This window comes from Callospermophilus lateralis, chromosome 9 (genome assembly GCF_048772815.1).
Source record: "Callospermophilus lateralis isolate mCalLat2 chromosome 9, mCalLat2.hap1, whole genome shotgun sequence".
Classification (NCBI taxonomy): domain Eukaryota; kingdom Metazoa; phylum Chordata; class Mammalia; order Rodentia; family Sciuridae; genus Callospermophilus; species Callospermophilus lateralis.
Genome location: NC_135313.1, coordinates 6,537,050 through 6,562,847, shown reverse-complemented (window position 1 = coordinate 6,562,847; position 25,798 = coordinate 6,537,050). Strand labels below are relative to the sequence as shown.

The 25,798-nt window shown below is 52.2% G+C and overlaps 1 protein-coding gene across 2 annotated transcripts in view; it reads left to right on the top strand.

Annotated features, from left to right (window-relative positions):
* The window catches only part of Inpp5d (inositol polyphosphate-5-phosphatase D), a 109,047-nt gene extending 84,737 nt beyond the window's left edge, over positions 1 to 24,310 (top strand). For both annotated transcript variants that reach the window (XM_076866101.2, XM_076866100.2), the window contains 13 exons: positions 130 to 268; positions 1,739 to 1,847; positions 1,995 to 2,083; positions 4,748 to 4,829; positions 6,853 to 6,942; positions 8,734 to 8,847; positions 10,288 to 10,370; positions 12,821 to 12,908; positions 14,002 to 14,151; positions 16,414 to 16,510; positions 18,277 to 18,549; positions 21,719 to 22,325; positions 23,184 to 24,310. In XM_076866101.2, the coding sequence (XP_076722216.2) occupies positions 130 to 268; positions 1,739 to 1,847; positions 1,995 to 2,083; positions 4,748 to 4,829; positions 6,853 to 6,942; positions 8,734 to 8,847; positions 10,288 to 10,370; positions 12,821 to 12,908; positions 14,002 to 14,151; positions 16,414 to 16,510; positions 18,277 to 18,549; positions 21,719 to 22,325; positions 23,184 to 23,186 (1,924 nt within the window). In that variant the 3' untranslated portion in view covers positions 23,187 to 24,310. The remainder of the gene's footprint in view (positions 1 to 129; positions 269 to 1,738; positions 1,848 to 1,994; positions 2,084 to 4,747; positions 4,830 to 6,852; positions 6,943 to 8,733; positions 8,848 to 10,287; positions 10,371 to 12,820; positions 12,909 to 14,001; positions 14,152 to 16,413; positions 16,511 to 18,276; positions 18,550 to 21,718; positions 22,326 to 23,183) is intronic.
* The last annotated feature ends 1,488 nt before the right edge of the window (positions 24,311 to 25,798 follow it).

Genomic DNA, 25,798 nt, shown 5'->3' with positions numbered 1-25,798 from the left:
AAAGCCCTGCTGCCCGCGTGGGAAGGTGGTCACTGCCCCAAGGCTGGACACATACCTACGCTGACCTCGGCCATGGTGGAGTGGGGAACTGTGACCTCATGCCAGGTGGCCTCTTCTTCCTTGCATTAGGCGCAACCAAAACTACATGAACATTCTCCGGTTCCTGGCCCTGGGGGACAAGAAACTGAGTCCCTTTAACATCACTCACCGCTTCACCCATCTCTTCTGGCTCGGGGACCTCAACTACCGCGTGGAGCTACCCACCTGGGTAAGAGCACTGCTTGGGGCTGCGGCCGCCAGGCACAGAGGCTCCTAGGGTTGGCTCAGGACAGAGTCCTGGGGCCAGGACACACAGAGCAGGTCAGGAAGCAGCAGCTCTCAGGGCCCCGCAGAGTTTCCGCCATTGTGTGGAGCTCTTCTCACGCCAGCTTCTCACCTGACTGTCCTGTCCACCCCTCCTCCCTGTCACTGCCTCTCAGTTATCCAAGAAGGGCAGGAGTCCGAGGGGACCAGTGCATTCACCACATCGTGGTCACAGCCAGTCTGAGGAAGACATTTTTTGAGTTCAATGCCCACCCATGGTCCCCAGGGGAGAAAGGTGGGCAGACTTGTGGTTGAACAAATGTCTCGGAAGCGGGGACAGGGAAGAGGTGAGAGGAAGAACAGTGAGTGCCCTTTGCTTGGATACTGGGGTTCACCTGGAGGCTGTAGGTAGATGCTCTGACCTGCAGTCATGTGAGAGGAAGGGAACGGAACAGGGCCTGACGTGGTGTGCAGACAGGGACACTGAGGAACAGGAGGACTAGAATGCAGCTGAGGGCCGCAGGTGCAGTGGTGCACACCTGGAATCCCAGCGACTTGGAAGGCTGAGGCAGGAGGATTGCAGTTGTTGGGCTAGCCTCAGCAATTTAGGGAGGACTTAAATAACTTAGTGAGACCATGTCTGAAAATAAAGAATTAAAAGGAACTGGAGATGTAGCTTAGTGCCCCTGATTCAATCCCCAGGACCAAGAAGAAAGAAACTTGCTGAGGGTTGATTGTGTTCTCTGAGAGGGGTCTGTCCATTTCCCAAGCATCTTTCCACATGATCCCATGTCCCTCAGTCACCTCTGGGTCTCTGACCACCTGAGCATCTCCGAAGAGACCAAACAGGGGCATCCATCTGTATTGTGCCCAGCCACGTCCTTCCTCACAAGATGCCCTGGGCAGCTTTCCTATTCTCCCTTGTCATCCAGCTGGCACATGGGAGGGACTGGCAGGGCCCCCACTTCCTGCCCCTTCCCTGCAAAGAGGCTGTTTCAGTTGCTCACCAAAGCAGAGACTCAGCACCTGGTTCAAGGTCACAGAAGGGGTGGAAGGGAGGACTCCTATCCAAGGCCAGCACATCCCACGAATGTCACACTGACTCTTGGGGTCAGACCAGCCGGGATCGGGGAGGCTGATGCCCAGAGAATAAGCAAGAAGCATACCTACCCGTCTCCTCAGGGTTAGGAAAGACAACACTAAAGTCAGGATACATGCGAGTATGGACTAGCCTGGAGCTTATGCTACTGGGATGATTCTGGGCTCTCTCTATAGAGTTTTCCTTGTTAATTAGTCGAGTACCAGGGAGCAGCCGCCCAGCTGCCAGGGCCTGGGCCTGGCGAGTGCAGGCACCTCAGTCCCTGGAAGGCAGTGTCAGGCGCCTTCTTAATGCACTGGTGAAGGAGGCTTCTCACCTGGGCGTGTCTTGCTCCAGGAGGCAGAAACCATCATCCAGAAAATCAAGCAGCAGCAGTACGCAGATCTGCTGTCCCACGACCAGCTGCTCATGGAGAGGAGGGAGCAGAAGGTCTTCCTGCACTTTGGTGAGAACACAGTCTGTCCTGCACCCTTTCCAGCCGTCCTTCTGTCTCCCCAGACATCCTTACCAGGGACGGATGGCCTCGGGGAAGACGGAAAGGGGGCGGGGTGGCGGCTGGGGAACTACACTGAAACCCTAGTGTCTGTTTCAGAGGAGGAAGAGATCACGTTCGCGCCCACCTACCGCTTTGAAAGACTGACTCGGGACAAATACGCGTACACCAAGCAGAAAGCGACAGGGGTGAGTCCCCCCAGAGTCCTCTACTGCTCCCCTTACCCATCTCGCGCCCCCACCTCTGTTCCCAGAAAGGCAAACAGGAAGTGGAAAGCATTGGCTGCCAGGCAACAACAATGACAAAAGGAAATAAATAAATCAGAAGTCAGGTGCTGCTGATGTCACCGTGCAGAAGCTGGTGATCTACCTGTGCACTGCGAAGACTCGAACTCACATTTAGATTTTACCTTCTGTTCGGATTTATTTATTTTTTTTCTCATGGTGTTGGGATTGAACCCAGGGGTGCTCCACCACGGAGCCACCTCCCCAGCCCTTTCATTTTTTATTTTGAGGCAGGGTCTCACTAAGTTGCTGAGGCGGGGCTTCAAACCTCAGCCTTCCAAGTAGCTGGGATTATAGGCATGTCCACCACCCAGCTATCCAGATATTCTAAAACATGCAACAGTTTCTCATTGCAGGACTTATCAGAGCCCTTTATGGGCTCCAGAGCATGCAGTCCTCCGTGAAGAAATCTGTGCCAAGCTCAGTTAGTCACAGAACACCAATTCATATCTCAGTGAAGTCACTTGTGTTCCAAAGAATTGTGTTTGGAGAAAGAAGCAATAGAAGATTTATTTGTTGAAAGATATTCTGATGGCGGTCGGGGGGGGGGGGGGGCGCTAGGCGCTCTCCTAGGTGCTAAGAGGTCAAAGATGAATAAGACGCCTGCCCCAGGGAGTCTATAGTAGGAAAGACCAGGCAAATGTTCAGTGACTGCAACTGGGACAGACAGGGTTCTGCCAAGTCAAAAAGGAGCAGTCCAGGGAGGAAATGGCCACTGGGGCAGGGAAGGAGCCAGAGGCTTCTTAGAGATGACCTTGGAGTGCTTGAAGGGCAGCTTGAGTTTGGACAGACAGCCACGACCAGGCGGGCAGGGGAATAAGCACGTGGGGCTGGAGGAGAAGCAAGCACGAGGAGCTGGAGGTTCGGCTGGACTTTGAAGAGACACTTTGAATAGAATCTATGAGGGGAAATGAGACGGCGAGAGGCTAAGGGTGGTTCTTCCTGCTGATGTGCAGATGAATCCCTGGTGCAGGTTTTCAGAAATGCCGATGCGTGAGCCTCATCCACAGAGGTTCTGATGCAACAGGTGGGGGGCCCTGACCTCTGTATGTTTATGGAGGTCCACAGGAGACGGCAACGTTAAGTGTTTGGTGCATCCACAAAAACCAAACATTCCCTTATTTATGATTCAGGAATCTACTTCGGTGTATACTTAAAATCAAAAAAATACTAGTACATTTGTTCATCAAAAGATAAATACAAGAGGCGGGCATGGTGGCATGTGCCTGTAATCCCACCAGCTCCAGAGGCTGAGGCAGGAGGATCGAAAGTTCAAAGGCAGCCTCAGCAACTTGGCAAGGCCCTAAGCAACTTAGTGAGAATACTATTTCAACATTTCTTAAAACGAAGGAACTTTTTACAAGCAACAATAGGGATGAAAGGGCCAGACCCCAAAACAGGATACTGAGCAAGTCCATTTATGTGAGTTGAAGACCAGGCAGAATCAACTGAGGGAGACCTTAGTCCCCCTGGTGTCCTCCCGAGGAGGGGGGTCTTCACAAGGAACGCGCATGTGGGAACCTCCCGGGAGGACATGAACCATTCCTGATGTGGACAGTGGCTTAGCAGGTATACCCAAGGTAAAAACTCATCCAGCCATACACTCACTGCATGTGAGCTGATCTCAAGTTAGGGGCAGACGAAAATGTGCTAATCCAGAAAGTGAAGGCTGCGAACCAGAACATTCTTGAAAGAAATTTGGTTCGAAAAAAAAGAAAAAAGCAAGGGTAGGCTCTTTTAGGATAAGTACCTTGAGCTAGCTTCCTTCCTTCCTTCCTTCCTTCCTTCCTTCCTTCCTTCCTTCCTTCCTTCCTTCCAGCAGGGATTGAACTCAGGGGCAGTCGACCATTGAGCCACATCCCCAGCCCTCTTTTGTATTTTATTTAGACAGGGTCTCACTGAGTTGCTCATTGTCTTGCCGATGCTGAGGCTGGCTTTGAACTTGTGATCCTTCTGTCTCAGCCTCCCAAGCCACTTGGATTACAGTTGTGCACCACCATGCCTGGCATGCCTTGAGCTATAGAGACAAAAAAGAAAGAGCTAAGCCTGGGGAATAAGAACATCGATTAAGGAGGGTTCTTAGCGTTGCCCCCTTGCCTGTCCATCACACCTGATGGGTGTCTTGCTCAGCACCATAGCCTGAGGCCCAGGAGGGGCTCCTCCTGTATTAGATTCTGTTTGAATGATTCTGTGGGTGTTGGGGACCATGGCTGGGGTATATTTTTAAAGCAAGCAGCAGGAGAAGATGATGGGGACTGGATTGAATAGAAGTAGATGGTTTCTTTGAAAGAGGAGGTGAGGATGCAGAAATGCTAAGGTGGTGAGGAGAGCAGGCGCAGAGAGCAGGGAGGTGAACGGGTCTTACTCAGAAACAGGGATCAGGACCTCTCGACATGTGGGACACAGCAGTGCCATTGGGGAAAATCTATGAAAAACCAACAGCAGTTGAATTTGAGGATTCCAGAAGCCACCAGTTGACCTTTTCTTTTCTTTTCTTTTCTTTTTTTTTTTAACTGATTTAAAATTAAAAAGTAGCAGGACTTTTCAACACGTGACTTTGATTTACAGATGAAGTACAACTTGCCCTCCTGGTGTGACCGAGTCCTTTGGAAGTCTTACCCCCTGGTACATGTGGTGTGTCAGTCTTACGGTGAGTGGAAACGGGGTCTGGTCTGACAACAGCCACACGTTGGGAAGGCCTCAGTCAGCTCATCTGCAAGATGGACGGACTCCTGCTCCCCTGAGGGGGTGGCCCGAAGGAGTTGACATATCCCATCCATGTTGGGGCTGTAGCACAATAAATGCTTTTTGTGACTTCTGAATTTTGAGCCCCCTCCCCGCTTTAAATTTTTTTTTTAGTTACAGATGGACACAATACCCTTATTTTATTCATTTTTTTTAAGAGAGAGAGAATTTTTAATATTTATTGTTTTCGGCAGATACAACATCTTTATTTTATTTTTAATGTGGTGCTGAGAATCGAACCCAGCACCACGCTCATGCCAGGCAAGTGCGCTACCCCTTGAGCCACATCCCCAGCCCCTTATTCATTTATTTTCGTGTGATGGTGAAGATCGAAACTAGTGCCTCACACATGCTGGGCAAGTGCTCTACCACTGAGCCCCAGCCCCAGCCCCAAGATCTTTGGAACAAAAAAAGAAATTCAGTTTTACTTCTTTTGAAAAGGACTATATTAAATTTGAGTATATGAAATTGGTGTTTTGTAGTTCATAAATGGTCAAATACTGGGCATTCATATGGTTCAACTTGATACATGTCATAAAGTACTCACACACATTTGTACAGATAAACTGAGTTAAATCAGTGAAAAAGACATAATACCCAGGGGTGGGGTGCACACCTGTAATCCCAGCACCAGAAGGCTGAGGCAGGAGGACTGCAAGGTCAAGGCCAGCCTTGGCAACTTAGTAAGACCTTATCTTGAAATAAGGGACTGTCTCAAAATAAGGGCTAGAGATGTAACTCAGTGGTTGAGCATCCCTGGGTTCAATCTCCAGGACAAGGGGAGGGGGTTATAATAAACAATACTAAAATAAAGTAAATAATTTATAGAATACATTCCCAAAATAATTAAGAAATAATTGTTGAACCTTGAAGTTTAAGGGATGTCAGGTGATCTTAATCACCCAGCATGTTTCGTCTTAAACCTACAGATTAGTTTCCATTACTTGCAGAGAGAGAGCTTAAAAATTTATAGAGCAGCGTCATTTTGAATACTGACTGAGAATCATGTGTTAATTAAGACGTTGCAAATTCCCGGACAGTGGCATCCCTGGCACTGCCCATGAGCAGTCCCAGGCCAGAGGCCCCTCCCTGATAGGCCTCATGATTCCGGCCCCTCCAGGTGGGGGCCCCTCATGGTGAGGAGAGGAATAGGAGGGGTCGTGCCTCTGCCCGGCGGCTGCCTTTGCAATTGCCTCTCTGGAGGCCAGCAAACCCCGGCATTGAGCTCTGGGCCCATATGCTGAGCTGATACCTATTCTTTTTTGTCTGTGTTACCTGCTCCCCAGAAGGGCCCAGAGCAACTACCCCAGGATAGTTTAACCCGTGGACCCTGCTTATTTGGCTCTGTCTCCCAGAAGTGGCCTCACTAGACGAACTTCACACAAGGCCACCTCCCTTCCCACATCCACAGCCAGGGCACTGCTCTAGTCTCCTCCCTCTATTCCCTCCGTGTCCCCCTCCACCCCTGGGCTCACCTGAGGGCCTGTGACTCCTTCCCAGCCCCACACGGGGCCAATTGCATCAGCAGTTCTCCTTCTCACCTCTGCAGATCCCAGGGCAGTTCTTACTTCTAGGAAGATTCGGCCCTCTGCCTCCATTAGCCACCTGCAGAGAGCCAGGCGACAGTGGAGGTCTTCGAGTTACCACTTCCTAACTCAGTGTCTTAAAACAGCAAATGTATCTTTGCTCCCTGTTCCCTGGGCTGGACTGGATTGGGCTGCTGGTGTCTGCTCTCTCTGGTGTTGGCTGCGCACGCTCAGGCAGGAGCCCTGGGGTTGGCCAGCATCGGCAGGGGTCTTGGTCTCAGCGCTGCTACCCACCCTCCGGCTTCTCAGCTTCAGGTCTCAGCCTGTCCCTGCGGTGGGTTCGCCATCTGCAGCTTGACCAGATGGCGAACCTCGCCTAGAAATGCCTTCCCCTCCCTGCAGGCAGTACCAGCGACATCATGACCAGTGATCACAGCCCTGTCTTCGCCACATTCGAGGCAGGGGTCACCTCCCAGTTTGTCTCCAAGAATGGTAAGCAGTGAGCAGTGTCCCTTTCTGTTTTCCTCAAAGATAAAGGGTCTTGGGGACTTGCCTTCTGGTTGCAGCCATCCGTTGTCTGTTGGAAGAAGGCTATGCTTCAGGACAGATCCAGTCTGTCATGTCCAGGCCACATCACAATTTCAGATACTCTATTTGGCAAATGCAGCAGCCTTTGACACTTTGAAATGTAGTCTGAAAAACAGGAAATCAGTGTCTACTGAGGTGTAGCCTGTTTACCACCAAAGATGATTCTGGGCGTGCAGGATAGGAATGAACATTCATCAGTGATGTGTTCTGATACGTTTTAAAATTTGTCTCTTGTAAGTGAGTCCATTGGTTTTCCATTCAGTATGGTGGTGTATCCTTCCTTACACTCACATTTTTAAAGTGAGTCTCTCTTAGGTAAATACTGATATGGTTATAAAGTAGGTCTGATGGTAAAAATATTTGAAGGTGGACGTAGATGGCTGAGTGGTGGGAAATACTGGAGTAAGTGATACTTAGATTTGCAGGTAGCTTCTCGGATCTTCCCCGGCTGCCAGGCTACCCTCGTCCCGGTAGGTATGTGTCCATCCAGCCTGCGGCCTGGGTATCCAGGGGCTCGGGTTGCCATCTCTGCACCTCCCTATTCTGTGCAGCATAAATTCAGGCTCATTTACAAAGGCTGAGTGTGGGGGACCTAGGTACAGGCAGGGGGAGGCTGTCTGGCTCTGTGCCCTTAGTCAGGAGGGATGGAGGTAAGGCTGGGACACCCCCTGGAATGCTTTTCCCATGGTACGGGCCTGACGCGTGGGGCCCCAGCACTGTGACCTTCCCTCTCTACCAGTCTTGGCCTCCCTCTGGCCTCCTTCCCAGCTCTGCCTCTGTGCTCCACAGAACCTTCTAGCCTTTAGGTTCCTCTCCCCCTTGCTCCCACCCATCTGCACTTTCCCTGAGCTCCTGCAGCCCTGATGGGCTGGCGGTGTCTCCTCCGGTCTCTTGCTGTCTGGAGCGTCGTCACTGTTGGGACCAGTCCGTACATGGAGATGCTCAAAAATACTGGTTACCTGGGTTGAGCTTTGATGGCTTATCTACCAGAGCAGCCTAGTGCTGTGGGGCTTCGAAGGAGAAAGAAGAGAAGGAAGAATGTGAGGAATAGAGAAAGGAGATATTTGTTCTTGTTCTCAAGTGGCTCAGAATTTACATGGATGGTCCGAACCCTTGTTTAAAACCCGCTTAAGGATACTTACAAAAGCACCACCGAATTAACGCAGTCTTAATTAGCACCAGTGAGCTTGCGGAGCCCAGAAGGAGGACTGGGGATAAGTACACACCTGAGGAAGAAAGAGCAGCTGTCCCTCACTTATCTGAATCCAAAACCGAACAAATTTGGATTCTGAGCTTCTGGGCTTTTCTACAAACTCTTCATTGGAACTAGTGGGGAGGTTGGGGAGATTAAGGGGGTTCCCAAGGCTGTACAGCTTCAGTAGCAAAACCAAGAGTAGATCTTGGCTCGTTGAACTCTTTTTTCTTTCCATTCTGCTCCCCACATGGCCAGCCCATGATTGATCAGAGAGGTTGTAACTGTCATCTGGAACACTCAGCAGGGTGGTGGATTTCGTTGTAGCCTCACCTCAAGGAAAACTTTGCCTTCCTCCTCCTCTCCCCTTCCTGGGACTATAAGCGGGAGCTCAGCCTGGGGAAAGAGCACCCAGAGGAAAGAAACCTTGATGAACAGCCGACAGGACATGCTGCACATCCAGGCACACTGCGCCCCTCAATCCCCGTCTTCACCTGTTCCAGGTCCTGGGACTGTCGACAGCCAAGGGCAGATCGAGTTCCTCGAGTGCTATGCCACGTTGAAGACCAAGTCCCAAACTAAATTCTACCTGGAATTCCACTCGAGCTGTTTAGAGAGTAAGTGGTCTTTTGGGTGGGACAGGCCACCATTCTTTCGGAGGGGTGGGAGGTACTGGGGATTGAACTCAGGGGCACTCCACCACTGAGCCACATCCCCAGCCCTTTTTTGTATTTTATTTAGAGAGGGTCTCGCTGAGTTGCTTAGTGCCTCACTTAGTTGCTGAGGCTGGCTTTGAACTCGCTATCCTCCTGCCTCAGCCTCCTGAGCCACTGAGATTACAGGCCTGCGCCACAGCGCCCAGCCAGGCCACCTCTCTCATAATCCTTTTCATAAGTGGTATCCCCCTCAATTTCTCCTTTCACTGGAGAGGACTCTCTGATGGACCTTCGTGGGGTCAGAGAAATGGGGCTGCTGTGGGAGGGCCCAGGGGACAACCTGCAGCCATTGATGTTCGGACCTCTCAGCCCCTAGGAACCTGTGGCTCCTCTCCTGGCCCCTCAGCACACTATAACTCCGTTGAGTTTGCCCCATGCTGGGCTGTGACTCAGCCAGAGAGTTTGGGGCAAAGTTCTGGAGCTTGTAAAGGCCAGCACAGGGCCTGAACAGCTGCTGCCACCAACCTACCATCGCCCTGGCCCCTGTTGCTCTGTAGATATCACCAGCATCTTTCCCCAGTGGCCCGTAGCATCCAAAAGCAAGCCAGAGCTGGACAGCCTCCCCAGCTGGCAGCATTTAACACCAACTGTGTTTAGGAAACACCCTTTCTGGGTGACATTTCTAGACAGATTGTCTCCAGCTCTTCCAAGGCAGGAGATGTGCATGATTCCTAGTTCTCACTGGGTTGGTCTGGATAGTGGCGCGGAAGAGGGAGGGAGTTAACTCCACAATGGAGGCGTAGCTGTGCTGCTTCCAGAAATCAGGAATGTTGCCAGGTATACTTCGGCCCCCTGTGTCCCTTCCTCCTTGGTCTCAGTAAGACCCAGTCCTGGTGATAGAACAGCCTTTGCCGCTAAGTCCCCAGGACCCTGTTCACCAAGCAGGGTCAGAGCAGTTCCAAAAAGGTTGAGGATTTTTGCATGGTGTCTTTAATAAACTCTCGAGACATTTGCATACATTTCTATGGAAACAGCATATTAGGAAGCTTAAATTAGAATTTCAAAAGGCTGCTATCCTGAGTGGTGTGGGACGAGCTGTCATGTTTCCTAATCTTCTTGCCTGTGATGTGATGATTTCTCTGTTGCCCAGTTTGTTGCAGAGAGCCGAAAAGGAGGGGGGATCTCCTTGATTTTCCTAAAAATACTTAGACCATGTTGGCAAATGACCATTCCCTGCACAGAAACAGAATCCCCAACAAGCCTGATTTCTAAATGCAGCTGAGGCCCCCAAAGATTTAAGAGGAGGGGGACCATCTTCCTTGGCTGGGGGACACCCCAAGGTACCATCTGGGTCTCGTCCCGGCCCTATCTTCCCCACACAGTCCTCTTGTCCTCCAACAGGTTTTGTCAAGAGCCAGGAAGGAGAAAACGAAGAGGGGAGCGAAGGGGAGCTGCTTGTGCGGTTTGGCGACACCCTTCCCAAGGTAATCCAAGAAGAGGAAGTTCCCGGGGGATTTCGTAGACACAGGGCCAGCTATCCTGGCCCAGGGCAGAGCTGTGACCTGGCTGCCCCATGGATCATAGAAGGGATCTTAAGGAAGATTTGTCTTACCACATGGCTTTGCGGAGAAGAAAACTGAGGTACAGGGTCAGAGGCACATTCGTGAGTGGCAGACCCAGGACTGGATGGCCCAGGTGCCCTTCGGTGCTCCTTCCCCTGTTCAGTGCTGGCTCGCGGGTCAAGGGAAAGCTAGAGAGCAGCGGGTGGCTCCTAGCTGTACACTGTGCATGCAGTAAGTGCGTGAGGTGGCCGCGGCCCAGGTGAGCCAGGGCGCATTGCAAACCTGAAGGCCAGCCTCAGTGGGAACATTGGCCTTATGTATAAAGAGGTTTTCCACAAAACGGCTTTTGTGCTGCTAAATTGACAGTGGAGGTGTTGGCTGTCATTAAACAGGAGCTCTTTGGGTGTTCCAGATGTTTGGGCTGGGAATACATTGGAGTAGAATACATCATGAGAAGGGTACAAGAAGTCGGGTCTGGGGCCAGGTGGATTTCACAGGAAGTGGGGTCTCCTGGACTCCCTGGAAGGTTCCCCCTGAGGGGTCACACCTGAAGTGGCTTTAAGTAGGTGGAGGGACCTGGTTTCTCCTGAGGCTGGGATGGGTCAAAGGCAGGTTTGGGGAGGCTGAGCTACCCATGCTGGCATTGACCGAGATTGGAACCAACTCTTGGCCAATAAGGAGGCTGTATCCTCTCAGGAACAGAAGCAGTGCCTAAACTCCAGATTCTCCTGATTCAGGTACGATTCCAGTCATTTCAGGGCCTCCGCTGTTTCACCTCGCTGTGGTTAGAGGTCTGTACTGAGTCCCTGGACAGCTGTCAAGAGTCCCCATTTGGGGCCATCTCAGGGCTTCTAGTAAACATTTCTGTCCCATCAGCTGGACCCCATCCTCCTGCCTGGACCTCTTTTCCCGGTTGCTCCCACAAGGGACCTGAATTATTTTCTCCTTTGGTGACGCCAGCATCCCAGTTCCCATGGTGTGTCCACTCCCCGGTCCAGCTTGGGACCTCTGGATACCCTATCTGCCTCTAGACCCTATATCCTAACTTTGGCCAAGTCCTGCTGCTCCAGTCTATGTCCCCTCTCCTCTGTGCTGCTGCCACCTCCCAAGAGTCTCTACTTCTGTCTCCTGCTAATGGATCTTTCTGGGGTGCCTGTCCGCCCTTGGCATCCACCTGTTTATCAGGCTGACATCAAGGTGCCAGGTTGGGTGGCCTCCCAAGCCTCATCTGCTGCTCCCACAGCACCTCAGGGCCTTCACCCAACTCTGCTCCAGACCTTCCACCCTGACTTCTGCCTCAGCTTCTTCTCTCCCTCTAAATCCCTGCAGCCCAGAGAGGATGGGGTCCAGTGTCGGCAAACCTGGCCCTGGCCCTAGGTCTAACTTGGAGCCAGACATCACTACCTGTCAGTGAGCAGAGTGTGGGTGCAGTGCTTGAACCCCAGGATGCCTCAGCCTACTGCGATTTCCAGTTATTTTTCTGGAACCTTCTGGATAGAAAAATAGCAAGTCCATCTTGATATGATGCCAGGAGCACTGCACCAGGGGATAGCCTGGAGCAGCATGTGACCTTGTTCCTAGGCCCCTCTGTGTTGGAGTCATAAGTTGCAGCTGGTATGTAGGAGCCCTGGGCACACAGAGCTCCTCCCTGTACTGGCTGCACACCACCCTCCACAGGTGAGGTTTACAGTTCACCCAGCAGAGCATAAAGCCTGGCACGGACCTGCCCCCAAGCTGGACCAGCAGGGCCTCCAGGAGCCCGCAGTCCCTGGCTCTTCTTATAGCAGGAGGTTGGGGACAGCTAGAATGAGGAGTCTGTATCTGTCAATCACTAAGCCACACCTCCAGCAACCTGAAGGACACTCCTGGCCCAACAGGGTGGGAGTCTGCTTCAGGGAGACACAGGCCTCCTCCTTCCCAGGTTGGGTCAGGCCTCTGGTGTCAGCAATGATGTAATCCACAGGCCTATGAGAGATTGAGGGGCAGGGCAGTGGCCTGCCAGGGGGAGTGTGGGGCTGAGTGGACCCAGGAGTCATTTCAGTCATTCCTGGCCCCTGGCCCATCTCCCAAGGCCCTGAAATATGCAAAGGAGGGGAATAGAGGAAGGGAGGCGTTATGGACCTAGGAGGCCTGAGTGCAGGTGGCAGGGTACAGGGAAGAGGCCCTGACCAGGGAGGGTGGGCCTCCCAGTTCCCACCTGTACTCTCCATCACAGAGAGCTGAGAGTTGAATCTGCCTGATAAAGAACAACTTGTGTCCTGTTTCCCCATGTGCCCCCCCATTGATAGTGGAGACTCTAGTCCACCTGTCCACCCACGTGTTTCCTCACCTGCCCCCACCTGTTGACTTGAATCCTTGCCTCCCCTCTGCAGCTGAAGCCCATTATCTCTGACCCTGAGTACCTGCTGGACCAGCACATCCTCATCAGCATTAAGTCCTCTGATAGTGATGAGTCCTACGGTAAGCATCCTGGACAGGGACAGGCCACCTGTGAGCCTGCAGCCTCCAGCAAGGAGGCGGTGCCATCTCCTTCGAGGGAGGGTGACCTGCCACTCCCATCTGTCCTCCTACTGCGCCTGTCCTGTCCTGGGGCTGCTCTTACACGGGCCTTTACTAGAGGTTCACCGCTCCTGTCCCATGAAGCCTCTGCAACAGCAACTGCAACTTCTCCCACCCAGCACCTTCCCTGGGTCAAGCCTGTGGCAGGTGCTTTGCAGGTGTTACTTGATTTAATCCTGATGAGAGCTACAAAGTAGATACTATTTATTCCCCAGTGAATAGGTACAAACTCAGGCTCAGAGCAGGTCACATGAGAAGTTGCACAGGTACTGACTGACTGAGTCCTGATTTGAAGCCAGATCTGCAAGCATTGCTGTACTTCTCATGTGTCCCCAGCCAGTCCCTCCCTCCTGGACAAGCCAGCTTCCCACGTCATTTCTTTTTAAATTTATTCTAGAGGTTATTTATTTATTTGTTTGTTTATTTATTTATTTATTTTGCAGTACTGGGGATTGAACTCAGGGGTGCCCTACCACTGAGCTACACTCCCAGTCCTTTTTTTGTTAGGGTCTCAGTAGGTTGCTGAGGCTGGTCTCGTATTTGTGATCCTCCTGCCTCAGCCTCCAAAATCCCTGGGATTACAGGCTTGCCCCACTCTGCCTGACTATTTTAGGTTTTTTCTTTGTGCGGAAGTTTTAAACTTGTCTATCTGCCTGTCTTATCGTTTCTTAACATTGCTTTGAACCTTGGGAAGTTACAATCCCCTAGAGCAAACAGGTGAGCATTTAATTCTGGTTTGTTGCTGGCTTTTCTAGGATTTAATTCTTCTTTTCACATTGAAAATCCATGGAGATTACGTTTTGCTGTGAGATTTGAGTCATTTGTCCCAAATTGCTGTGGTTGTTCTAAAGGTTTAGTGACAGGGTCTCTGCCTGGCCACGGTGTCCGATGATCGACTACAGAGGTGAAGCCGTGTCCGGCTCATGCTCGGTGCTTCTGCTTCTCCTGTGAAATGGTCTGGTCTTGACAGGGCTGTTCCTCTCTTTCCCCCCAGGTGAGGGCTGCATTGCTCTTCGGTTGGAGGCCACAGAAACCCAGCTGCCCATCCATACCCCTCTCACCCACCATGGAGAGATGACAGGCCATTTCCAGGGGCAGATTAAGCTACAGACCTCGCAGGGCAAGAAGAGGGAGAAGCTCTACGGTGAGTGAGCCCCAGCCCTGGTCACCTCCTGTGCTAGGAACAGCCTTGTGCCTTCTCTCAGCAAAGCTTTCCACTGCAACCTCGAACAGAACCCAGCTTGGAAAGCTTCTAAGTCCAGTGACCCACTTCTACCTTCTTCAAGAGTTTCTCTAGAACCCCAATGCCCGGCAGCCCAGGTCACACTTGCCAAACTTGGTCAGCTTCCATTTTCAAGGGCACAAAGCTTGTGAAGTTTACAGAGCTCCTGCTCTCACCTCTTCTTGGCCTTTAGGCCTTGCCACCTCCTGTTAGGCCTCCACCAAGATTGCAAAACCAACCTACCTGGTGTGAAACCTACCTCTCCAGGCCACCAGGCAAAGGAGATCAAAGCTCTGCCGCAGTTGAGATTTGGAATCTTCCTGCTCTTCCCCTGGCCATATAATGCCCTCTCACAATGAGAGCAACATACCCTCATACCTACTGACACCTCTCCTCGGGTGGCCCGCCCAGGGTGCTGGACCTCCCCATCTGCTTTCATCCACCACATGCACCTAGAAGAGCCCCGCCCCACCCCCAGTCCTCACCACATGTCATTGGCTTTTCCCTGACCCAGCTGCCTCCAGAATGGCATCCTCCAGTCTTCTGTGTGCTCATACCCTTTTCAACTTGAGCTCAAATCCTTCGGTCTTGTTAAATGCCACTTACTTTGGCTGTTGGGAGGGTTCATTTATTGTGGCTCTCAAAAATGACACCACATGCCAGGCATTACACCTGTAATCCCAATGGCTCAAGTGGCTGGGACAGGAGGATCATAAATTCAGAGCCAGACTGAGGCCCCAAGCAACCAGTGAGACCCTGTCTCAGAATAAAAAATAAAGAGCTGGAGATGTGGCTCAATGGTTAAGTAAGTGCCCTGGGTTCAATCCCTGGTACCAAAAAAGAGAAAGACTCCAGGATTGGGGGCACAGCTCAGTGATATAGTGAGCAGGTGTGCAGAAGGCCCTGGGTTTGATCCCCAGCACTGCAGATGATGGTGGTGATGATGATGATAAATGGCACCAACACAGCCACATTCTGTGACCAATACTCATTGCAGGAGTTAACACCAGCCTGAGAAGCCATTCCCTTTTAGAACCTAGTGAAGACCCTCTTAACTAAAAATTGTCACCACCCTATTGTAAGGATACAGAACGAGGCCAAGAGACTGGGTGCAGTGATTCACCAGCAACTCAGGAGGCTGATACAGAAGGATCCCAAGTTCAAGATCAGCCTCAGCAACTTATTCAGGCCCTCTTTCGAAAAGGGCTGGGGATGTAATTCAGTGGTAAAGCACCCTGGGTTCAATCCCCCCAGTACCAAAGAAAAATAGTATAGTGAGAACACAGAGTATATCTAAATTCGAATTTGTAATTTTTCTCTTATTCTGCCAAAAATTTATCAAATATCTCTTCCTTTTTACACAGGGAACAAATGATCTCCCCGCAACCCCACTTTTTCTTTTTAATTTTTGCTTTAGAGAATTCAAATGACAATACCTAAATGAATTAGACTTGCACTAAATTCTTGGTAATAAGCAGAATGATCCTCTCATAAACATTATCTCTCGCAATAACCCTGGGAGCCCAGTGTGGTTATCTGTGTTTGGCAGGTGGGGAAACAGGCAGGGGCTACCCGCCTGGCTGAAGCTCAGAGCCCTGGTGAGTAGCTGAGCCAGGTTCCCTCCAGTGCCAGGCGTGGACTGCTCAGTATGATGGTTTTCCTGCCTCTCCTTCATTGTGTGGGGAAGGTGTGATGTCCCCACACCAGGAGGTGCCCTGGCCCATCTTGGGGTGCTGCCTCTGGGCCGTGGTTCCCCCTTTGACCTGTGGAAGCTCCTTTCTCTTGCAGGGTTGGGCTGCAAGCCAGAGTCAGCAATGAAGGTGGGATCCCGGCTCCCCATTAGCCCCAGGGACAGGTTGGCTCTAAGTACCAGATGCTCTTGTGAAGCCACCTGTTATGTTCACTTTGTCCTAATCTGACAAGAATTATTGGCCTGTTTTGTCCTTTGCGGAGGTCAAGTTGAAAATGTCACATGAAAGGACAGCTCTGGGTCACATGTGCCAGTTCTCCCTCTGGAGGCATAGCAGACATAATTAATCAATCGCTGAACCCTTGGGAGGCCTCAGAATCTTGCTGAGGGCACCTTCCCAGGTAGCCGCCCTTCATCTCCAGCTTCCGCCGGTAAATGGACGACACTTTGCTACCCCTGGCCTTCATGTGCTCTTTCTGACCCTTGCCTTCCAGACTTCGTGAAGACAGAGCGAGACGAATCCAGTGGGCCCAAGGGCTCAAAGAGCCTCACCAGCCACGAGCTCGTGAAGCAGTGGGAGCCTGCCAGCAGGTAGGGCAGGGGTTCCAGGGCTCACCGCACACTAGCTCAGCTGTGCAGACCAGGGCCCAGGACAAAGTGAGTTGGCGCCTACAGACTCCAGGGTGGAGGAGGGAGGAGGCTCAGGACCAAGAAGACTACTCTCCTGCCCTTGACTCCCCTGTCTTCTGACCACAGAGCCCCTCGCTGGGGAGCTCAGCATGTCAGCAGTGAAGCCTGGACCCTGCTGTCTGGAAGTTCAGTTCAGCTCAACCAGTGTTCGTTGAGCACCTACTGTGTGTCAGATTCTAGAGACATCAAGGCCAAGTGTGTGCAGTCCCCAGCCTACCTGGCTGCCAGAAGGGTGTGTGGTCCCAAACCCATTCTGCTACTAACCGGAGCAGGCACTGGGGAACATGCACATGGGTTGCTCTTGATGGGCTGAACTGGGAACAATCTGGACATGGAAATCTATAGCACAGAAGGCAGCAGGGTCACCTCAATTTCTGACCGGGTCTAGAGTCTCCTGGCCAGCCCACCTGTGCTCCTGCCTCTAGTCCCCACCCTGCCTGTCCTTCCTGCCCTTGCTCCCTTGTACACAGCAGCTCCCTCTCCAGCTCATACCCTGTCCCCTTCCCTGGCAGAGTCCTCTGGGATAAGGCGCACAGCATCAGAATGGGAAGCAAGTGCAAGGTCACAGAGGTCAAGGTTGGAGCTGCTCATGGGCAGTGGGATTAAAACTGATGTCGTGCCGTGGGCACTGAAGTTCCCCTTTCACTCTTCCCTCATCACCCTGTCAAAGAACACATCCTAGCTCTAAAGTGTCTGCCCGGTTCCAGAATCAGGAGGCCCACAGGGGAAAGAGTCCTTCCCATTTTGACCAGCACTGGACCAGCCTTGCCTCTCCTCATGGGCCGGTGGGGGTAAGGGAAAGACAGACGGGGCTGCAGGGGCTCCTCACAACCCGCGTACTCAGTCAGTTCTCTGGAGATACTTCCGAGCACAGAGGCAGCGTGCAGCGTGTGTGACTGTTGGGGTTACCTCACCCAAACCTGGGCCAGCCCCTCTACAGTTTTAATCCCACTGCCCATGAGCAGCTCCAACCTTGACCTCTGTGACCTTGCACTTGCTTCCCATTCTGATGCTGTGCGCCTTATCCCAGAGGACTCTGCCAGAGTCTGCTCTGAAATCACTCTCCTTCCCACCCCACCCACCCTGTCCACCTCCCACAGATCCCAGGCTTGGCCTGCCAGCTTCTCATTCCATTCTCCTATCTGCTCACTGGTCTTTAGAACATCTTGGGACAGGCTGAGCCCCTCTGGCCTCAGGGCCTTTGCACTGTTACCTCTACCCAGCACCTCCTCCCCTACTTTCTATTGTATCTGTGTCTTTTCTTATCTCAGCTGAAAGAGCAACTCCTCCATTAGGCCTTGTCTGGCTCCACTGCCCCTGAGTCCCAACCCTCTGATTCTTGTTACTTCAGCACAATATAAATATCCTGTCTGACTGCCACTGAGCTTGTTCAGCGTGGGTCTCTCCCAACAGATGTGAGTTCTGTGAGAACAGAAACAGGGCTGCCTTTTTCCCATCACACCCCTGCTCCTGGTTCCAGGCCTGGTGCTCACTCAGCACCTACCACGTGGCCAGAGTCACTGAGTGAGTGAGTGAAAGATCTGGTGCCCCAAGAACAAAGCAGTCGAGGACCTGATGAGCCAGGGGACATCAGAGGGCACCGTCCTCAGACTGGTGCTGACCTTGAGAAGGGCAAAGCCCCCGAACACACCTCGTCTTTCCCACAGGACCACTCTGTGCAGTTCCTCCGGTGCCACTGAGCTCATCAACCCCAACTACATGGTGGGGCCCTTCGGGCAGTCCCTGCACATGAAGCAGACCCTGTCCCCAGACCAGCAGCTAACTGCGTGGAGCTATGACCAGCCACCCAAGGATTCCTCCCTGGGGTCTGTGAGGGGAGAAAGTCCCCCAACCCCTCCCTCCCAGCCACCTTTATCACCAAAGAAGTTTTCACCCTCCATAGCCACCCGGGGGCCCTGCCTCAGGGCTCAGGAGTCCAGGTGAGTGTCCTCTTCATCTTGTCATTCCTGCTCTGGATTTCATTCTAGGGCAGCAGCCTGGGGAGGGTGGGGCTTGGGTGTGCTCTGTTCACTACTTACCCTCCAGCCTATTGGTGGAAGCTCCAAGTCCCAGCCCATTGGTGCAGCTTGATTTTAAAAGTTGGGGAATAGCTGGGTGCGGTGGCGCACACCTGTAATCCCAGGGTTGGAAGGCTGAGACAGGACAACCTCAAGTTCAAAGCCAGCCTCAGCAACTTAGCGAGACCCTGTCTCAAAATTAAAAGGAGAAGGGGGGTGTGGCTCAGAGGTTAAGCAACTGTGGGTTCAATCCTTGGTACCAAAACAAAAAAAAAAATGTTGGGGGATAGAGATTATTAAAGATACTATTAAGAAAAACAAGCTCCTGTCAGGTGCAGAGATGCATAAGAATTAAAAAGAATTGGGGTGTAGCTCAGTGGTAGCCTCCTGGGTTCAATCCCCAGTGCTAAGAAAAAAAAAAAAATGAAAAGTGAATTTCTCCCCGGGCATCTCTGGCTCCCTGGAGGGAACCTAGAACAGGGCTGGGGATCTCTCTGTAGAAGCCCTTCTCAACCCCAAGATCCCCTCTCTTTTTCTCCACCTGGAGGGCCCCTGTTCCTGTGTGCAGTCTCTCCTGCTGCATGCTATTAGAAAACTAGGACAGAGGTACGTAAGGGAGGTAGAGCAGCCAGCCCTGGTCTTAGAGGAAGTCACTCAGACTAGAAGTGGGCCAAGCAGGGTGGAGCTGCAGAGGAGACTGGCAGGACCGCCAAGGACCTGAGTCTGCAATTTGAGGCCCAAAACAAAGCAGGGGCAGCCCCTGAGCTCTCGTAGGAATCGGGACCGAGAGGCCTGTAAGTTTCCAGTCCTACAGGGTGATCCATGGACATGAAAAGTGCAGACCCCGTTAACAATGATTGAAGCTGTGCAAAACATGGCGAGCCTCCTGTCCCCTCTGGGGCTGTTAGTACTATCTTTAATGAACCCAAGCCTTGCTCTTGGCCTCATTCCCTGGCAGGGTTTGTTTTTTCCTTTTATCCATGAGGACGTCAGTTCCACAGTGGTCGGGAGCCGATGCAGGGAGTGTAGTTCAAAATGCTGCTCTCCTGCAGCCCCCTCTGGCCTGGCAGGGTTTTCCCTGGATGGGGGACCAGGGGCAGTTGAAGATTTTTCCCTAGTGTCCATTTGGCAAAGGCCATTTCCTTGGCCCCAGAAATGGAAATGGAAGCAACTACAAAGAATAAGGAGCTAATGTTTAAGTAGTTTATAAATTCCCAAAGTAAATGTATCTTTGGGATCCTCCCCACTTTGCGGTACTAGGATTTGAACCCAGGTGTGCTCTACTACTGAGCTACATCCCCAGCCCCATTCATTCATTCATTTTTGTACTGGGGATTAATCCCAGGGGCATTTAACCACTGAGCCATATCGCTACCTAGGCCTTTTTATTTTTCATTTTGAGACAGGGTCTCACTAAGTTACTCAGAGCCTCGCCAAGTTGCTCAGGCTAGCTTGAACTTGACAATACTCCTGTATCACCCTCTCCAGCTGCTGGGATTACAGGCATGTTTGTGCCTCCAAGTCCAGCTCATTTTTATTTTTGCTTTTTATTTTTAAATTTTTGGTACCAAAATTGAACCCAGGGGTGCTTGACCACTGAACCATATCCCTGGCCTGGCCCCTTTTTAGCTTTTATTTGGAGACAGGGTCTCAATAACTTGTTTAGAGTCTTGCAAAGTTGCTGAAGCTGGCTTTGAACTTGTGACTCTCTGCCTCAGCCTCCCAAGCTGCTGGGGTTACAGGCCTAAGCCCCAGCCCCCAACTCCTTTTATTTTTTGTGTGAAACAAGTTCTTACTGAGTTGCCCAGATTGGTCTTTAACTTGCAATCCTCAGTCTCCACAAATCATGGGCATTACAGGTGTGCCCCTCCACACCTAATATAAACATATCTTTGTTTAAGGGTCTGAACACAGCTTGGTAGGCAGTTTTCCTCCAGCCCCACAGGTGAGAGCAGAATAGGGCATCTATAGGCAAGAGTCCCCCAGGTGGGTTCTAAGTTCACGTCTCACCAAGGAGGTGATTCAAGGCAAGAACCTGGAAGATCCCGCCCTGCCTGTAGGTCCTAAGCCTCCAGGTCCCAAGCTCAGCCTGAATAATTACTGAGCACCGTCACCAGCACCTCAAGGTCCCCACCCTTTCCCCAGGCCTGGGGTGGGGTGCCCACCTATCTGGGTTGCCATGGACTGTTCCAGCTTTAGCACTAGAAGCTCCACCTCTTAGGAAACCCTTTAGTCCATTCTTCAGTCCTGGCGAACGGGGACAATTGGTCACATCTGTTCAGGTTCCCTCCACGACCCCACCTGCCATTGGTTCCTTCCCACTGTGAGTTATGAGAGGAAGGAAACCGCACTCCCAGGAGCCCTCGGGGCAAGGACTTTGTCCCCTGGGAAGATCTGTGTTAATCTGGATGATGACCACCTGAGACATCGGATTTCTTTCTTTGCTTCACTGAAGCTCCACTGTGCCTGGGGGAGCTTGTCACGCCTCAAGTAGCGCAAGTGGTTACCTAGGAGGGTCAAATGGTTCCTCTGGTCCCCTGCAAGGCTTCCATTTCCCTGAGCATCCAAGCAAGTGAAGGGTCCCATAGGATTGCTGGAGATGGCAGAGAAGCTGTGACAGTTCTCAGGAAGCCTGGAGACAGGGTCTGCCATCAGTGAGGGGCATGGCCGGCTTTCCTGCAGAGGCTGGGGGTTGTTATTGGAGGTGCCATTTCAGTTCACCCTTCCCTTTCTACAAAACCCCACTGAAGTCCCCCTTGTTCGCAGATGCTCTGGGGTGATCAACTTTTGTTAGTGGATAATGTCCAGAACTGAAGTTGCTTGGGGGAACATAGAAAAACACAGTACCATCATCTCCTCGTCTTTATTTCTTTAATTTTTTTATTGAAGTGAAATTCACATAGCATAAAATTATCCATTTTAAAATGAACAGTTTGGTATTCAATACCAAAAAGATGCGACCACCACCTCTAATTTCAAAACGTCTTTATCACCCCAAAACGAAAGCTGGCACCCATGAAGCAGCCCCTCCCGCTGTCCTCTCTGTTGAAGAGCACGTTTCTTCCCGGCTCCCCTCCCCTCTCTCCCCCAGCTGCCGGCCCAGCGACCTGGGGAAGATCCCCCCTGAAGCTCCTCCACCCGACGACTCACAGCTGACCAAGCCCGAGATGTTCGAGAACCCTCTGTACGGGTCCGTGAGCTCCTTCCCCAAGCTGGTTCCCAGGAAGGAGCAGGAGTCCCCCAAGATGCTGCGGAAGGAGCCCGCAGCCTGCCTGGACCCTGGGGTCTCATCGCCCAGCATCTTGCTCACCAAAGCCCAGGAGGGCGAGGGCGGCAAAGGGACAGGCAAGCAGGGCCCCCCGTCCTTCCTCAGCCCCGCGCCCCGACTCCGCTCCTTTACCTATTCATCCTCCGCTGAGGGCAGGGCCGCCGGCGGGGACAAGAGCCAAGGGAAGCCCAAGGCCCCTGCCAGCTCCCAAGCTCCGGTGCCAGCCAAGAGGCCCATCAAGCCTTCCAGGTCAGAAATGAGCCAGCAGGCGGCGCCCACCCCGGCCCCTCGGCCACCCCTGCCCGTCAAGAGCCCTGCCGTGCTACAACTGCAGCAGTCCAGGGGCCGAGACTACCGTGACAACACGGAGCTCCCCCACCACGGCAAGCACCGGCCCGAGGAGGGGCTCATCAGCAGGACCGCCATGCAGGTATGTTCATCGACATGCCTGTGTGTGTGTGTGTGTGCACACGTGTGGGTACACTTGTGTGCATGATCATTCTGGGAGCTGCTCCATGAGGAAGAGCTAGAGCTAGGATTTGAACTTGAACCTGACTGTCCCCATACCCCGACCTTCCACTGCCTCTGAATGATTGCTAAAAGGGACAGAGGAGGGGCCGTGTGTGGATGAACTCCTAGCCCTGTGGAGCTTAGAACATTTGTATTTCATTTGTGCATCCTTAGTGCATGCATTCATAATGTTCCTGTTGTTCAGAGACTTCAAACATAATCTCCCCTTCCTATAAATAATCTCCCTTCCTATAAAATAATGTGTTTTTTGTTAGTTTTTTGTTTTTCTTCAGCAATACTAACAGTGGTTAGGAACACCCTGGGGACTGGAGTATAGCTCAGTGGTGAAAACAGTGTTGAATCTGAATTTCAGCTCTCCTACTTCCTAGCTCTGTGCCTTGAGCCTCAGTTTGCTTATTTATAAAAGGGAGCTATTAGTGGCATGTATCCTATAGATTTCTGGGGAGAACTGTTATATACTCTCACGTATTACTATGTATTATTTTTTTTATGTCATACATACATATGACTTCATGGTAATAATATACAAATAACAAAGTTAATGATCTATATGACTATTATTACATATAATCATTGCATAACCATACCGGTATATGTCATGTGTTGTATGTGAAGTACTTAGAACAGTGTGGCTGGCTGTTTTCATGCCACAGGAAGGCTGACCTTGCCCACAGCACACAGTGTTGCTGGGCCACTTAGTCACACATGGCCTGGTGAGAGAGTGAGCCCCTGACAACCCTCTGTTCTTGCCCCGCAGTGAAGCCCGTGGGGTGCTGCTGGTGACGGGAACCCAAAGGAGCAGCATGATGCCGGAAGCCACTCACAGCTCTGGAAGCCCTCCCAGGACCCTCTGCTGCTCCCACCTAGCTTCCTGGGCAGGGTTTTATTGGGGGCGGGGGAGGGGCCTCAGTGCCATGTGGTGGAGGAGCGAGCTGGCTGCCCCCTGGGAGCAGAGCTGAGGTTAAAAGGAAAACTCATACCAGACTTGGTTCCCATCTTGGTCTCGGTACCTGGAACCCCCGGACCTTGTTCTCGTCGCCCTTTCAAAGAAGGAAACTGAAGTGCCAGACTCAAGGGTGGAATTATAAATAATAATAATAATAATATTAATAATAATAATAATGGACACATGGGTGGAGTCCTCACCACGTGCTGTGCTAAGTGCTTTACGAACACAGTGTCAGGATGACTCCAGGGTGGAGGCTCCAGCCAACTGGAACAGCTGCCCAGACACCTCCACTTCAGAATGGTGTGTCCTAAACGGTTTGGACAAAGCATTAAGAAGGCCAGTATCCTCCAGAGCAGAGAGGGGCTTGGCTGTAGGACCTGAATGGCTAATTTGGGGTACAAGGAGCCAGATCCTTTCCAGCTTCAGTGATATGAGCTGCTTCTGCGAACCAGGGGGTCCAGCACAGCCCCCTGGGAGAGCAGGGCCTGGACAGTCAGCTCTAACTCTTCAGTTGGAGAGATCACGACTCCACCTTGGCTGGAGATGTCAAGGCCCCTGCCGAGTCTAGTGCCAAATCCCTACGCACTGCCTGAAGTGGGCAGCCACTGCCAGGCCTGGATGAGGCTGAGCACCCCAGCGCTTCTGTCTTGCTAAGGGACAAGTCTCCACTATTGCTCCAGAGGCCAAGCTCTCCAGCCCAGCTGCCGGAGAGGGTGGGCCTCTTGGTCCCAGGCTCTCAAACTAGTGCATCCTCTTCCCAAGCTCTGTGGCTTTTAGTCCTGTGTCCTTGGTTACTAGGAGAATAGATTGTTAATGCCTTCCCTTGTGGCTTTTTGACATAACAGAATTAATGCAGAAAACCAAATCCAGAGTGTGTGCAAGAATCCCTATGTGCCCCCAGGCGCCCACAGGCACCAGTCTGTGTGACCAATAAATTGTGCCTTTCTCTTCTTCTTCCATCGGCGTGGCATTTTTCTCTGACACTCAGAGCCACACACACATTTCTGGAATGTGGGGACACCGGGGGAGCAGTCAGGGAGGCTGGAATCTGTTGAGGATTCGTGTTGGTGACAAGAAAACATCACCCTCACCAGACGGACACTGGGACAGTCTTCTGTGGAGCCAGTTTGAGGTTGGGCATGGACAGGGCCAAGGGTAGGTGTCACTCCCTCCACACAGGTCTCTGGGGGACTCCAGGTTCCCTGCCACCACGCAACTTCCACAACCACCCTTGGGTGCCTGCTGTCCTACAGCACACAGTGCCCCCCCTCCCAGCTTTTATGACCAGAGCTGAAGCTGAAGCTTCAGAGACGACATGTAAACAACCCCTAGGTCACGGGCTCCCGCGTCAGAGGCCTTGCAAAGTGCCACGGCCTGCACTGCCACTCTGGCCACCATAGGCTTCTCAGTGTCTGTCCTCTTGCAGACCCCAGGTGTGGACTGTAGGGATTCAAATCCTTGGCATTCTCAGAGCAAACCATCCATTCACTGCCTGCCACTGTGGCACACGCTGTGACAGAGCTGAGACCCAGCTGGAACCTGTCCTCTCACCCCTACTCAGGTGGGAACCCCTTACTCTGGAGGGAACCCGACCCACATCCCCCACCCACTGCATGCTGACCCTGTAGATGAAGGGCCAGGGCATAGAGAAAGCTGGAGACACCCCGATGTTCTTCAGCCTGCCCCCAGCCACCTCCTCATTGCTGAGGACCAGGAAACTAATGCCTGTGGCCCTTGGGAACCCACCTGCTGCCAGAGCAGGCTGGCCTGCTGCATGAGGTCTAGGAGCAGCTCCACACACGGACAGCAGAGAGCCCACAGGGTGGACATCAAGCCTCCCCACCATTTCTTGGGTTCCCAGGAGAAGTGAGCGGAAGGGCACCAGCATGGAACACTCCTCATGCTCCCTGTCACCTTGACTGAGCCCTAGTCACCTGAGAAGATGCAGTACCCCCATCCCTTTCCCTCCACAGTCCAACATGTGCGGTCATGAGGACCTGGCTTTGCGCATAGACAGATAGCCAGGCTCATGGATACCCAGAACTGGGATCAAGGCAATTAAAGAAATGCCATGCTGTCCTTCCAGGCTCTCGCGCGCACACACACGGTCCCTGACGGCCCTTCTCTGGGCTCCCCGGCACCGCTATCCCTGCTGCCATTGTAGCCTGCTCTCTCTGTGTTTCCTTTCCTGACGATTCTGCTCCAGGCCTCCCTAACACCCAGCCTCCTACCTGGGCAGGAGAAGCAGGGACCAGACCCAGCCACCTCTTGACCACTAACTGATCTGACCTCATATTCTTCACCAAGCTCTGTAACCAAAAAGGCAAATTCAATTAGGTTTTCCTCACGAAGCTGCCCCTTCTCTTGGATGACCCCATTGCCCCCATCAGAGAGGGCAACCTACAATCTTTCTTTTAAGAAAC